The sequence below is a fragment of the Sinocyclocheilus anshuiensis genome, unplaced genomic scaffold (assembly GCF_001515605.1).
Source record: "Sinocyclocheilus anshuiensis isolate Anshui unplaced genomic scaffold, SAMN03320099.WGS_v1.1 scaffold329, whole genome shotgun sequence".
Taxonomy (NCBI): domain Eukaryota; kingdom Metazoa; phylum Chordata; class Actinopteri; order Cypriniformes; family Cyprinidae; genus Sinocyclocheilus; species Sinocyclocheilus anshuiensis.
This window is the reverse complement of record NW_015540881.1, coordinates 2,542,369-2,556,643: the sequence shown is the minus strand read 5'-3', so window position 1 is coordinate 2,556,643 and position 14,275 is coordinate 2,542,369. Positions and strand designations below refer to the sequence as shown.

Below are 14,275 nucleotides of genomic sequence, written 5' to 3'. Positions count from 1 at the left end.
CCAACTGTCATTGGCTTGTTTAGTTAACACTCGAAGGTGATTGGGCTCTCGGGCGAGATCCCAATTCGTCAGTCATGACTGACGTAACGTCTCCGTTCCCTCCTTCAGGGAACGAGGGTTACACAAGTAACCGAGACGTTTTTAATGGCAAGTTTTCTCGCTCACTTTGATGTGCCGATGCATTCAACATGCCGCCTTTGCAGCTTTTCTACTCTTTCAATTTCAATAAATGTTTTTTTATGGACTAAAGAGAAGCGTTTTAGTTCTGTTAGAGTATATCTTCATAGCACATATATCAAAAGATCAAGGATAATTGGATTCCTTATGATATAACTTTTAGCCATATTAGCAAGGTCCCTGTATGGCAAGTCTATGCACAATAGCTAGTCATGTTTAATCAGCATCACATGTTTAACAGAAACGGCAATCATGTGCGACTGAGGCACAAGACTTTGCCAGAAACTCCAGAGAAATAAGTCTGAGCGACTGGACAGCTCTAGTGGCTTCTGGGCACCCCAAGTACATTATCTAAATAAACATGTCAGCTCAGTTAACAGGCAACCACTGGATGAGATCTAAGACCCTGTTTACACCTGGTATTCAGATTCATTCCAGGTGATTTGTTTGAAATGGGTCCAGGGCCGCTGCTGGCCAAATGGGTGCCCTAAGCAGGATTGTATTGTTGTGCCCCCCTTCCTCAAATATTATGGAAGTAAAAAAAAAACACCTATAGGGGTCAAAATATTATTCACAAATTACAATTGTAGCTCTAGACAGTTACCTATGGCTATGACTTTATTAATACAGTTGTCTAATTGGGGCTGTGTCATCTATAGCAAAAAGCTGGCCAAAAATGAAAGATTAAGTGAATATTTGAATTAAATGTTTGGCCAATAACCTAAACAAGGATTTGATTGTCCTGTAAGTGTAGCAGCAGCAATTACCAGACCTTTGGCTCCCTTTGCAGGCATTTGTAATAACATGTAACGTACATAAATTGTTTATTTTGTATTAGCCTACATTATGTATTTTAACAGTGTTATTAACCAATCATTAGTGCATCATTGTTTTTATATAATGCATTTTAAGTCATTTTTAAGGCTATTGTTGGCTTAGGTCTGTTTTTATAACCTCAAAAAATATGATCTTAATACTTCTTTGCAAATTATTATTTGAAGTAACAAAACCATGGTTAATTTGCGGTTACCATGGTTACAAGAACGATGATTTTTGGTTTTATTCGTGTTAAAACCATGGCTAATTTTCGTAAGGGAACATGGAAACTCAGAGAGAATATTAGATGCGTTGGTGATGGTGAAATTATATCCGACATTAAAACACGTTACTAAAGTCAACAGCCAAAAAAGTTTCACAGGATTATGAATGTGCCTGAAAGTGATGCACGGGCTTCGTTTTCACCTTTTTTTCTTTCTTTTTCTTTTCTCTGCGCTGGATTGCTGATGTCTTTCTGATGGCACGGGCATAGATGTCCATAGTCCATCCATCAATTATGATCATTTGCATTCAGCTGCAAACATGAGGTGCGAGCAGTCGCGAGCGCGGATGGGGGAATGGCGCATCAAGTTTTTTTTTTGAGCAACTGGGATGGTGCCCCCCTGGGAGTTGGTGCCCTACGCAAACTGCATACTCTGCGTATAGGGAGTGGCGGCACTGAACGGGTCAGTGCTAAATGCAAGTGCAAACATTTTAAGATTGTGCCACTTCAACTACATTCAAAGGTGATCGAAAATGTGACCACACTATATCTGACCAAAGTGGTCAAATGAGATGGACACCACCATTCAAAAGTGTAGAGATAGTAATTTTTATATAAATAAAATAGATAAAATTATAATAAACAATAGTAATTTTTTCTGAAAGAAATTAATTCAGAAAGGATGCATTATGTGGATCAAAAGTGACAGTGAAGACATTTCTAACAAAAGATTTATATTTCAAAAAATGCTTTTGAATTAATATTCATCAAAGAATCATTTTTAAATAGCCTCATGGTTCCCACAAAAATAGTAGGCAGCACAACTGTTTTCAAGATTGACAATAATAAGAAATGCTTTTGAGCAGCAAATCAGTATTAGAATGATTTCTGAAGGATCATGTGACTCTGAAGACTAGAGAAATGGCTACTGAAAATTCAGCTTTGCCATCACAGGAATAAATTGCATCTTAAAATATAATAAAATAGAAAATATATTTTAAATTATAATCATATTTCGCAATATTGATGTTTTTATTGTATTTTTGCATCAAATAAATGCAGCCTTGGTGAGCATAAGAGACTTCTTTCAAAAACATTAAACAATCTTTTGAATGGTAGGTTGTTTTAGTATCAATTGCAGTGTGTCTTATCTGACCACTTGTGATCGAATCATAAGCAGGATCTAACACCACATCATGACAACAAGCACAGCAGAAAATGGTTTTAGTACAGAAAATGTACATGTCAATAGGTCTGGGTGAGATATATATATCAACAAACATCATCAAAAGGATGAAAACTATTACAGTATTATAATATTGAGTTGAACTCAACTCAATGTTTTCGTATATTTCTCAGCCTTTTGATAATTCCTACATTTATATGAAGAGTTTATTTGCAAAAACAGATAACTCCGTTTTTATTAATTTTCTTAAATCATGTTTTTATTGTTTTATCATGTTTTTATTGTTTTATTGTGTTAGTTAGCTGTATTTTTTAGGTTATTATTTAATCAAAACAACCCAAGTGCAGTTTGATTGATATTAATTGGAATGCAGGATAAAAAAAAGTTATCGGTTTTTGCAAATGAACTCTTCGTATGTTTCCCTTTATGTGTTTCCCTTTTTTCACTCAGCCCTATTTGTCATAATAAATGACCTAAGTGCACTTGATATATATAAAATATCAGAGCAATTTCACTTTACCTTGCCAACATAAAGAGGGTCATCTCCCGTGTACTCCTCCAGGACGAAGAATTGGTTCCACACCCAGTTGCGCTTGTGTCTTTGAAGGGATGCACCCACACTAGCTCTGAAGGGCCTGAGGGAAGCCGGGCGGAGCGGGATAGAGTTCAGAGTCATCCCCCAGCAGCCCACGTCCCACTGGGCTAACAGCAACATAGTCATTACAGTCAGTCCAGTCCACACTGCAGAGCCTATGTGCATCATTTGGATTAAAGGATGAACGTAAAAAAAAAAAGAAGGAAATAAAAAATACACTCCTCCGTATTGAACAGGCACCAAAGATCTTGAGGCTATAAGGTGGCTCCTGGGAAATTGTGCACCACCCTCAGCACTGGCGTGGATAGCGGGATAGAGCAGACCGTCTGACCGGTGATTGATGGGAAAGACCACAGGAATGAACGATGATTGTAGCTGAAGCTCTCAAACCTGTGGTGAGAACAGATATCAGGGGGAGAGGTTGAAGAAAATCAGAGAGAGCGAAAAGAGTCAAAGAAATAAACAAAAAGAGAGTCTGTCAGCACAGATGCAGGTTTGATTTACTGTCATTTTTATAATACCACTTCACATTTGAACCCCAGATTAAGACAACATGACTTTTGGCATTTCAGAAGTTTCCATCTGAGATGCAGGTGCAGGCAGAGCGCTACAGGTGAGCAAAACGGACATGCGGCTCTTTCCTTTGGATGGGTATTTGACAGCGCTGCTGAAAGTGGAGCACATTAATCTTTAGGGCTGAAGGGAAGCGGGAAGGGAGGGGGAAACAGACAGAGGGAGAAGGGTAGAGCTCCAATGCAAAGGTTTGGAGAAAGAAAGCAAATATGTACCATCTCAAGTTCCAACAAAGGAAAGAGTAGCTCCATTATCATACTTGGCTCATGCAAGACAGCATATGGGTCAATGTCAAATAAAAGTGTCCAAAGAAATTCAGTTTCAAACACATGTACTTTGTATTCATGATGGTTTTATTTGGTTTTGAAAAACCTTTAGACCATTGTCAAGAAAAAAGTTTCAATGACTAATAATGTTGTGGTCTAACCATCAAGTAAAATTCAATAACATATTTTCTGTATTTCTTGCAAGTGTAGACATCTAAATAATTTTCAGTATACCAAAAAATAAATGAATGAATGAATAAATGCATGAATAAATAAATGAAAGATTTTAATAAATTATACATATATTGAGTTGACTTTTTTTTAAACAAAAGTAATAAATGAACATCCTATTTCATAGCTTAAACTATCCATGCCTTGTTATAAAAATGTTAATAAATATTAATAAACAGATAAGAATTTTTCTTCATTTTTAAAGAAATAACAAAAGCTTATGCCAAGCTACAAGAATCTGTTTTAATGAGCCTTTTTCTTCATTATGTTATGAGGGCAGCTGTACATACATACATACACACACAAACACACGTATATATTTGGAAATTCATAGAAGTGCTGTTGTGTATCCGGTATGTATATATGAACTGCATTTGTACAATTTGCAATTGTATTTGTACAATTTGTTTTTGTAATAAAGAATTAATAGTTCCAGACAAAAAAAAATAGCATCATGTCATTGGCCCACAGCTTGTCATCATCATACAGTATATCTCAAGAATGCTAATAAATTGTTCTTTAGTAGTTATTTTCCAGTCACTTTCCAATCCAATGTGACTTACGGTATTTTTGTACTGTCTGAAACTCACACCGGGGTTGGTTAAGCACTTTGCTCTAGAGCACAATGGCAGTGGCTCGTGAATGGCCCCATCTGGGGTTTGAACCTAAAACCTCTAGCTTAAAACTAGAGTTAAAACTAGTTACAAAGAACTACAAAGCCTCACCACACCATAAAAGTGCGTTATGTAAGTGACACTGGATTTGTTATAGTGTATAAAAACCCTCATGCTCCAAATTGCAATGGAGAACTACAATTTAAAAGTGTGCACTCTAAGTTGAAGTGACAAAATTCCAGGCACAAATTTCTCCTAAGGGGTCCCTAGAGCTTCTCGGTCCGAGAGAGCCTTTTAGGTGTTTCTAACATCCTTTTAAAGTCAAACACTTACAAGTCTGGAAAAAATAGTTCAAAAAGGATTTGGATAGAGCACATATATACGTTCTCTGGAGAAATCTGTCCTTCCAGCAGTTCAAACCCACAGCAGCAGGATTCACGGCCCAACAGCTTATTTTGATGTTGAAGAGGATGTCGAAATCTCCACGGAAATCCCTCGTTGTCCAAGAAAAAATGAGATCTGACCTACGCTTTACAGACAGAACAACTCCCGTATTGGGTTTAGAGTCCATGGCAATTTGAAACCTCGCAATTATTGCAGCATGTTCATAAGATTTATTAAGATAGTTCATGCCGGTTCAGAAGGGCTTCAAACAATGACGCTATTTGAAAGTGTTAAAGCATTAGCATTATTGAAAAATGTTGATGGTAATATAGGGTTTAAATAAAAGGTGTTAAACACATCTGAGACATTAAAGCTATATGACAGATGCTGTAACTGTGCCAAATAATAGCATACGTGAAGCTAAGGCTCTGAAGGTGAACAGAAGAGTAAATCACAAAGCATCCCTCAGGGAATCCATTCCCTCCTTGTATTCCCTCCAAGCTCAAAAGCGCCAGTGCTGCTGGAGGAGAACAGAATGTCTTGCGCTTTGCTTCAGAAGACCACAGTGCCAGGACCCCTCAGTGGGGAAAAGTCTCATATAAAGCCTGTAATCTCCATCATAAGCTTCACTTTATATGGGAATTACAAGTGCTTAGCGACTGATTAGATCTCTATGCGTTTGACTGAGTAGATTCAACAAAAGTTTTCAAAAATGGCTGACGGGTATCAAGAAAACACAGTTATGGCTAAATAATCCGCTACACGTCTCAATTATGTCCGACCTCGAATAGTGCTACATGACACCACTGCTAAATAAAAAGAGCTTTGAGTGTGGAATGCTTATAGCATAGCGCAGGCTAATAAAGAGAGCTGGAAGGTGATATGGATCATTTATCAAGCTTGCATTAAAACTCGTCAAGCAAGGACATAGGAAACAAGCCCTGGGATTTTTTTAATGCGATGCATCTGAAGCAATATCTCAGGACATGTTTGCATGACATAGCATTTTTCAAATGTGCCCAAATTGCTTAGGTTCCAGACTATAAGGAAAAAATATATAGGAAGTTACAACATAACACACAAAGAAATACCATCTGATTTTTCAGAAATTAATGTGAGGGCAGTATGTCACAGTGTCAGATCCTTTGCAACAATGACACGGTTAGTGAACTGAATTGAATCAACATTGAACTGACTTGAGCTGTATAATGACACTATTGCCTTCTGTAGAGTTGGTAATAGCTGAATTTAACTCAATTTATAACTGATGAATTGATGCACTATAGAGTGCATTACTGCCTACCCACTTTTCAGCAGCATTTGTTCTGATTTGTATTTTTCCCATTAATTTTTTCCATAGAGTCTATTAACCAAGCTAACCAGCTAAAAGGTGAATCACATTATAGACTTTTATTTGACACAAAAAAGTATTTGAAAACCATATAAAAATACAAAGATACACAGCTGTGTACTTAACAGCTTTAGTGATGGAAAAACTACAATCCTATGAAGCACTGCGAATGACAATCAAATTAAAAAGAATGGAGAAATATAAAACGATTCATTTAAAGTTGCTGATCGCATCTATAGAAACAATACATTTGAAGATTATTGTTAAATATGCATACATACAAATGTTTAAGTATTTTGGGAGATCAATTAGGACATTTATGGTGCTTCATGGGAGTGGGTGTTCCCTGCAGAGCTCTTTTGGCACAATTTCCTTCACAACCGTCCGATTTTCTATATAGCATCATGGGAAATGTAGTTTGTCGCCATGAATTTTGTTCAAACAGATGGTTTCCACAAAAGCATATACTATTGATTATAGCCAGGGTGCGAATTGGGGGGGGGGGAGAATATTTATTTCTAAAGCTACTTATATTTCTTTCTAAAGCTATACTTTTTTGTAATGTCTATGCAGTGTTTTTTTATAAAAATTATCTAAATAACTATTATCTTTAATAACAACTTTATCTTTAAATACGGTTTGTACAGTATAAAACCCATTTTGCCTATGGAATGTCCCCACAATTCACAAAAACAAACCTGTGTGTGTGTGTGTGTTTCAGTTTGACAATTCATAGAAGTGGTGTTGTGTATTAGGTCATTATATGTATGAATTTCATTTTTCAAAGAAAAAAAAAATCATCATGTCATTGACCCACAGCTTCACAGTATATCACAAGTATGCTACATTGTTAAATTATTCTTCATTAACGAGTCACTTTCCAATCCAAGGTTACTTACGGTACTTTTGCACTGTCTGAAACTCACACTGGGGTTGGTTAAGTACTTTGCTCAAGAGCACAATGTCAGTGGCTCGTGAATGGCCCCATCTGGGGTTTGAACCTAAAACCTCTAGCTTAAAACTAGAGTTAAAACTAGTTACAAAGAACTACAAAGCCTCACCACACCATAAAAGTGCGTTATGTAAGTGACACTGGATTTGTTATAGTGTATAAAAACCCTCATGCTCCAAATTGCAATGGAGAACTACAATTTAAAAGTGTGCACTCTAAGTTGAAGTGACAAAATTCCAGGCACAAATTTCTCCTAAGGGGTCCCTAGAGCTTCTCGGTCCGAGAGAGCCTTTTAGGTGTTTCTAACATCCTTTTAAAGTCAAACACTTACAAGTCTGGAAAAAATAGTTCAAAAGGGATTTGGGTAGAGCACATATACGTTCTCTAGAGAAATCTGTCCTTCCAGTAGTTCAAACCCACAGCAGCAGGATTCACGCCCCAACAGCTTATTTTGATGTTAAAGAGGATGTCGAAATCTCCACGGAAATCCTTCATTGTCCGAGAAAAGATGAGATCTGACCTATGCTTTACAGACAGAACAACTCCCATATTGTGTTTAGAGTCCATGGCTATTTAAACCTTGCAATTATCGCAACATGTGCATAAGATTTATTATGATATTTTATGCAATTCAGATGGGCTTCAAACAATGACTCTATTTGAAAGTGTTAAAGCGTTAACATTATTAAAAAAGTGTTGATGGTAATATAGGGTTTAAATAAAAGGTGTTAAACACATCTGAGACATTAAAGCTATATGACAGATGCTGTAACTGTGCCAAATAATAGCATACGTGAAGCTAAGGCTCTGAAGGTGAACAGAAGAGTAAATCACAAAGCATCCCTCAGGGAATCCATTCCCTCCTTGTATTCCCTCCAAGCTCAAAAGCGCCAGTGCTGCTGGAGGAGAACAGAATGTCTTGCGCTTTGCTTCAGAAGACCACAGTGCCAGGACCCCTCAGTGGGGAAAAGTCTCATATAAAGCCTGTAATCTCCATCATAAGCTTCACTTTATATGGGAATTACAAGTGCTTAGCGACTGATTAGATCTCTATGCGTTTGACTGAGTAGATTCAACAAAAGTTTTCAAAAATGGCTGACGGGTATCAAGAAAACACAGTTATGGCTAAATAATCCGCTACACGTCTCAATTATGTCCGACCTCGAATAGTGCTACATGACACCACTGCTAAATAAAAAGAGCTTTGAGTGTGGAATGCTTATAGCATAGCGCAGGCTAATAAAGAGAGCTGGAAGGTGATATGGATCATTTATCAAGCTTGCATTAAAACTCGTCAAGCAAGGACATAGGAAACAAGCCCTGGGATTTTTTTAATGCGATGCATCTGAAGCAATATCTCAGGACATGTTTGCATGACATAGCATTTTTCAAATGTGCCCAAATTGCTTAGGTTCCAGACTATAAGGAAAAAATATATAGGAAGTTACAACATAACACACAAAGAAATACCATCTGATTTTTCAGAAATTAATGTGAGGGCAGTATGTCACAGTGTCAGATCCTTTGCAACAATGACACGGTTAGTGAACTGAATTGAATCAACATTGAACTGACTTGAGCTGTATAATGACACTATTGCCTTCTGTAGAGTTGGTAATAGCTGAATTTAACTCAATTTATAACTGATGAATTGATGCACTATAGAGTGCATTACTGCCTACCCACTTTTCAGCAGCATTTGTTCTGATTTGTATTTTTCCCATTAATTTTTTCCATAGAGTCTATTAACCAAGCTAACCAGCTAACACATTATAGACATTATAGACTTTTATTTGACACAAAAAAGTATTTGAAAACCATATAAAAATACAAAGAGTGTACTTAACGTACTTAACAGCTTTAGTGATGGAAAAACTACAATCCTATGAAGCACTGCGAATGACAATCAAATTAAAAAGAATGGAGAAATATAAAACGATTCATTTAAAGTTGCTGATCGCATCTATAGAAACAATACATTTGAAGATTATTGTTAAATATGCATACATACAAATGTTTAAGTATTTTGGGAGATCAATTAGGACATTTATGGTGCTTCATGGGAGTGGGTGTTCCCTGCAGAGCTCTTTTGGCACAATTTCCTTCACAACCGTCCGATTTTCTCATGGGAAATATGGGAAATGTAGTTTGTCGCCATGAATTTTGTTCAAACAGATGGTTTCCACAAAAGCATATTATAGCCATTATAGCCAGGGTGCGAATTGGGGGGGGGGGAGAATATTTATTTCTAAAGCTACTTATATTTCTTTCTAAAGCTATACTTTTTTGTAATGTCTATGCAGTGTTTTTTTATAAAAATTATCTAAATAACTATTATCTTTAATAACAACTTTATCTTTAATTAATCGGCGCATGATGTGCATGTTAATTAATTAATCTTATTAATTTGAGATTATTTTGATTAATTAATTGGCACATTATGTAATTAATTAGATTTTTTTTTTTTAAACAATCAATAACTTGACAGCCCTATTTAAATTATAAGAATTTTTTTTTTGCCTGTTTGTCGTTATCTCTGTTTGAAACCTGCAATTGCAGTTATTTGCTGAATTATCTTCTTTACGTGGGTTGTGCATTGGCACAGCTCCTCAGTGCGGATTAATTGAATGTTTTGAGGTGTATATGTGGGCTGTCAGTCAATGCACCAGTGTGGATATTCACTGTACTTCGGAATTACAGATACTACGTCTTGGCAGTATGTCCAAAATAAGAAGTTTCACGAGAAAACGTCATCTGGACAAGTAAGTAACATGTCTGGCAGTTTTGTACTGACGAACTGAAGAAAAAAAAGTTTTACAATAAATCGCACTACCAATGGTGATTAAATCGCAAAGTTAGCTCAGATCACGTCAAATTGTGCAAAATATTATTACTGTTATACTTTGTTCTCAAATTGTTGTTGTTAACAACACCAACATTGCGTGACTCTGTGTATTTAGTGTGCATTGTTATCTGTAGTTCAATCATGACAACTCTCGATACGGTGCCATGAGTATTTAAGACATACTGCTGCTGCACAAAGAGCATATAAAATAACCCCACAGCAGATCTATACAGGTGGAGCTGGGGAAGGTGGAGGGTTTCAGAGAACTCTGAAAGTGCGCTGCAGGAATCTCAAGTGAATGCTAGCCAGCCATATAAATGCAAGGCAGTAAGCTCATTGGCTGCATATGCAGCATGAACTAATCAGCTTGTGCCAAGTCGTTTAACTCTCTGAATATCATCAGTTATGTTAACACCCTATCAGAATGTGCCATCTAGAGTTTCATGACTGAACTATATATATTTCAATTTCTATACAGTCTAATCTCTAACTGTCATATCATTTGAATGTCATCAAAAGAAATGGTTCTTTTGACCTTAAAAACAATTGAATGTTCTTTAGAAGTTGTTCTAAAATGACAAGTGTAATTATTCCAAAAGAGGCTACAAGCTGCTAGCCAGGACTCCTTCTTCTGTATACAGACGTGATGTAATAAAAGAAAGATTAATGACTTCAACCACTCAAATTAGGTAACATTATTACAAGCTTACCGTTGTGAACCAGGCTAAGGTAAGGAGATAGCTTTGAACACTAGTTATGTACTGTACTTGCTCAATAATTGATTTTAGATCATTTTTAACCAAGATAGTTATGGAATGCAGCTTTAACCACCTTGGAGCTCACAAAAGGTCTGTCTTCAAAGTTTATTATTCAAAATCTGTTTCCCTATGGAGAACACGAATGGAGTTTTTACTTCTGAAATCTGACAGTTGCACTCTATCATCTTCTGTAGAGCTCCTTTACAGCTAAAATTGAATTTGTTTCATAATCTATGAATTTTGCAACATTAATACTGTTATTGTCCTGTTTATTAATGTGAAGCTGCTTTGAAACAATCTGTATTGGCACTATATAAAAAAATTTGACTTGACTGTTAATCATTCAAATCTGTGTGTGTTTTGCATTGGGATCCTTCACAAACCCTTTATGGTTTCATTCGATTTTTCACCAATTATTTTACAGTAGTCAAACAATGGATCATGTCTAAAAACCGATTTACTGTTCATTACATGGTAGCTATATGCCATGCTATCAGTGTACTATATTTGTTCCTCTTCTCTTTCCAGCCCCCCACTAACATTATCCCCCGCCCGAATCTGCTCACTGTCGGGCTTGGCTGAGGCCCCGGACTTTGTGTTCAGCACAGATCGCCCAAATGGTCTGGGACAGGATGATGAAGTCTCATTAGCCCCCCATGCCATCTGACGAGAGGAGCTGAGGCTTCAGCGCAGACCGCCCTGTGAGAGAGCGCCCACAGCCACAGCCAGAGATTCAGCTCCAAAAACCCATCTCAACACGCTCTTTAGTCATAGCCCCCCTGCAGTGCAAGAGCGATTGTGGCACTCACCAGGGACAGTATGCTCCAACACAGAGCAAGGCAAGGCTCCTGGCATCTGGACATCAAACACAGCACAGTGCGGACTGGTAGCATATGGCCTTCTTATTATGGCTGCCCTTCGCTGTGCAGACTCTTGAGGGTGACTACGACAAGATTACGCAAGGATCTGGGCTGGAAATGACTGCTTATGAGCATGAAAGATAAACAATTCTAATAAAGAATACATTTATAATATATTAAAAGACAATTTTCTTACAAAGTTTCACTACACGCTTCACCAAAAAATCCCTGTTCATATAATATTTTTGTAATAAGTTCTTTGTTTACGCACAAATCTGTCACTTAAATTCGAAAGGCCTGGGACAAAATGTTTATGGGTGGGCCTATTGTACTTCTTATCCGGAATATTTTTTTTAAAGTTGAAAATAAAACAAAGATTACTGAAGTACATTTGACAATAAATACTGTTTTAGTCTTTCTACTTCAAAATTCCATGTTTAATTTAATGTTTTACTTGTTGTCTCTTTATAATTAATTGTGAAATTTACTAGTAATTTCTAAATTAAAATTCTACACCAATTTTTTTTTCAGTGACAACATGACTTGGCAAAACTGCATCAATCTCATATCTAAAACTACTATTTTTACTTTATTTTTACACTGTATTTTTACAGTGGGTCCCATTTTCATATATTTCCTTGGGGCCCAAAAACAACAAGACAGCCATAGTCTACACCATATAAAATCTTACTAGGACCTCCATATTACAGGACAACATTCTTGGTCATCCCTCCCTGACAACAGCCCTGTTTATGTATGGGCACAAACTGAAGTGCAAATAGGCTCCAACCAGATGTTAAATCAGGAAATAAGCAACAGTAACAATTAAGCAACAACACAAGAACTAAACATATTCTACAAATAATACTGAAAATCACTTCACATTGAAAAACACACACACCTAAAACCACAATTAATTTTTGGATCATTGAGCCACATCAAGTTGGCCCTCACAGTTCACTCAAAGCGCCACCTAGCGGCCGCTCGCGTCTCATTGCAAGCGAAGTTTCTACTAGGAGCTTCAGTGCTGTTGTTGGCATTGCAGTGGCGTCCTGACAGGGAGGTATTTGATATCGATACGGAGGTGTGAGGAAAATCTGCACCTCTGTACCTGTGATATCCGCACTTGTTTTGGTATAACACTAGGCTACTATACACAAAAAAACAAAAACCTCTTACTCTCACTGAGGTATTTTCACATCAAAAAGTCTTTCACAGTCACACTACAGACGACAGTATTTGCATCACAAATGCGAGTCCCTGGCAAGGTCCCAAGCATTGCTCTTAGGACTGAGAAATTGTACTTCGTAGCAACTCGATTAATATGCTGACTGCCAGACCTTAACTTTTGAACATCAAAGATGCTCCTGAGGGAAAAACACTGAATATTTAAACATCACAGGCAGTGAGAGAAACTTTCAGAGCGGCTCCTAAAAATCTTAATGCTGACCACACGGTTCGACAATATCTGAAAGTGCATAGCAGGTGAATATGTTTATTAACTTTATATTCAATTTTATTATTTTTCTTTTATTTCATATTTATCTTTCCCTTGTATCGTATGACATACTTTAACGCAAGTAGGCTACATTATATTAAAATTATAATTTCTGAAAAATCTAAAATACATAAAAATAAATAATATCACAATAGCCTACTGCCATTTCTCAACTCTTAGATTGCTAGAATATGATTTTGTAGCTTCCTAATATGTAAACGTGCACCGCAAATCGCCTACACTCATTCCGTACGTTATTGCACCTCAGCAAACACTGCATAAATCACTCACCTTTTCCTCCTGGTCCTTCGCGTGTTTATAAATTGTGAACGTTCTTGTGAAAATGCAGAAGGATTCCGTCACGTCGCAGCCGCTCTTGACGCGCTCTCCCCGAGTGAGTGAAGGAAACAGGAGCATCCCTGCACTACAGGCGTCTTTCCCTCCGTTCCGCTCAATCACTGCGCTGCTCGCTCACACTCCGCGCGTCTACAATAAGCCCTATTGAGAAGCCACAGCTGCAACGAACCTCCGCCAGGGGAGAGCACTGTGGAGAGACTCACAAAGGGACCACAACACTGTCGGCCATCCGTGAAGCATGCCTCGGGAGCCTCAGTCCCCACAAACTCTGGGAAAACAGTGGTTACGCGCAACTTATTGTCTCTAGTGAAAGTGGCTGACAAAATGGACAAGACTCTGTTAGTGTGCTACAGGAGCATAGCTCATCAGGGAAACGATGCACTGAGGGGAGGTGCCGATGTCAGTCAGCGTATCCAAGGTGCCGCGGCGATTGTAGGATTATAGGGAGGGCACCGAGGGGCAAAAACGTGCAGAGAGGGACCAAATTAAAACCTCGTCAAGATGATTCTGTGTTCTTGAGATGTGGGTCGAAGAACATACATTTTTCAAGCTATTTAGGAAAAACAATTTGACATACCTAAACTTTATC

At 37.5% G+C, this 14,275-nt stretch overlaps 1 protein-coding gene across 1 annotated transcript in view; it reads right to left on the bottom strand.

The window, feature by feature from the left end:
• Positions 1-13,936, bottom strand: part of LOC107688516 (cadherin-7) — a 59,439-nt gene extending 45,503 nt beyond the window's left edge. The window contains exons 1-2 of the mRNA XM_016486209.1: positions 13,621-13,936; positions 2,923-3,387 (exon numbers count right to left, since the gene is read on the bottom strand). Coding sequence (XP_016341695.1) covers positions 2,923-3,165 — 243 coding nt within the window. The 5' untranslated portion in view covers positions 3,166-3,387; positions 13,621-13,936. The remainder of the gene's footprint in view (positions 1-2,922; positions 3,388-13,620) is intronic.
• Positions 13,937-14,275: the final 339 nt, after the last annotated feature.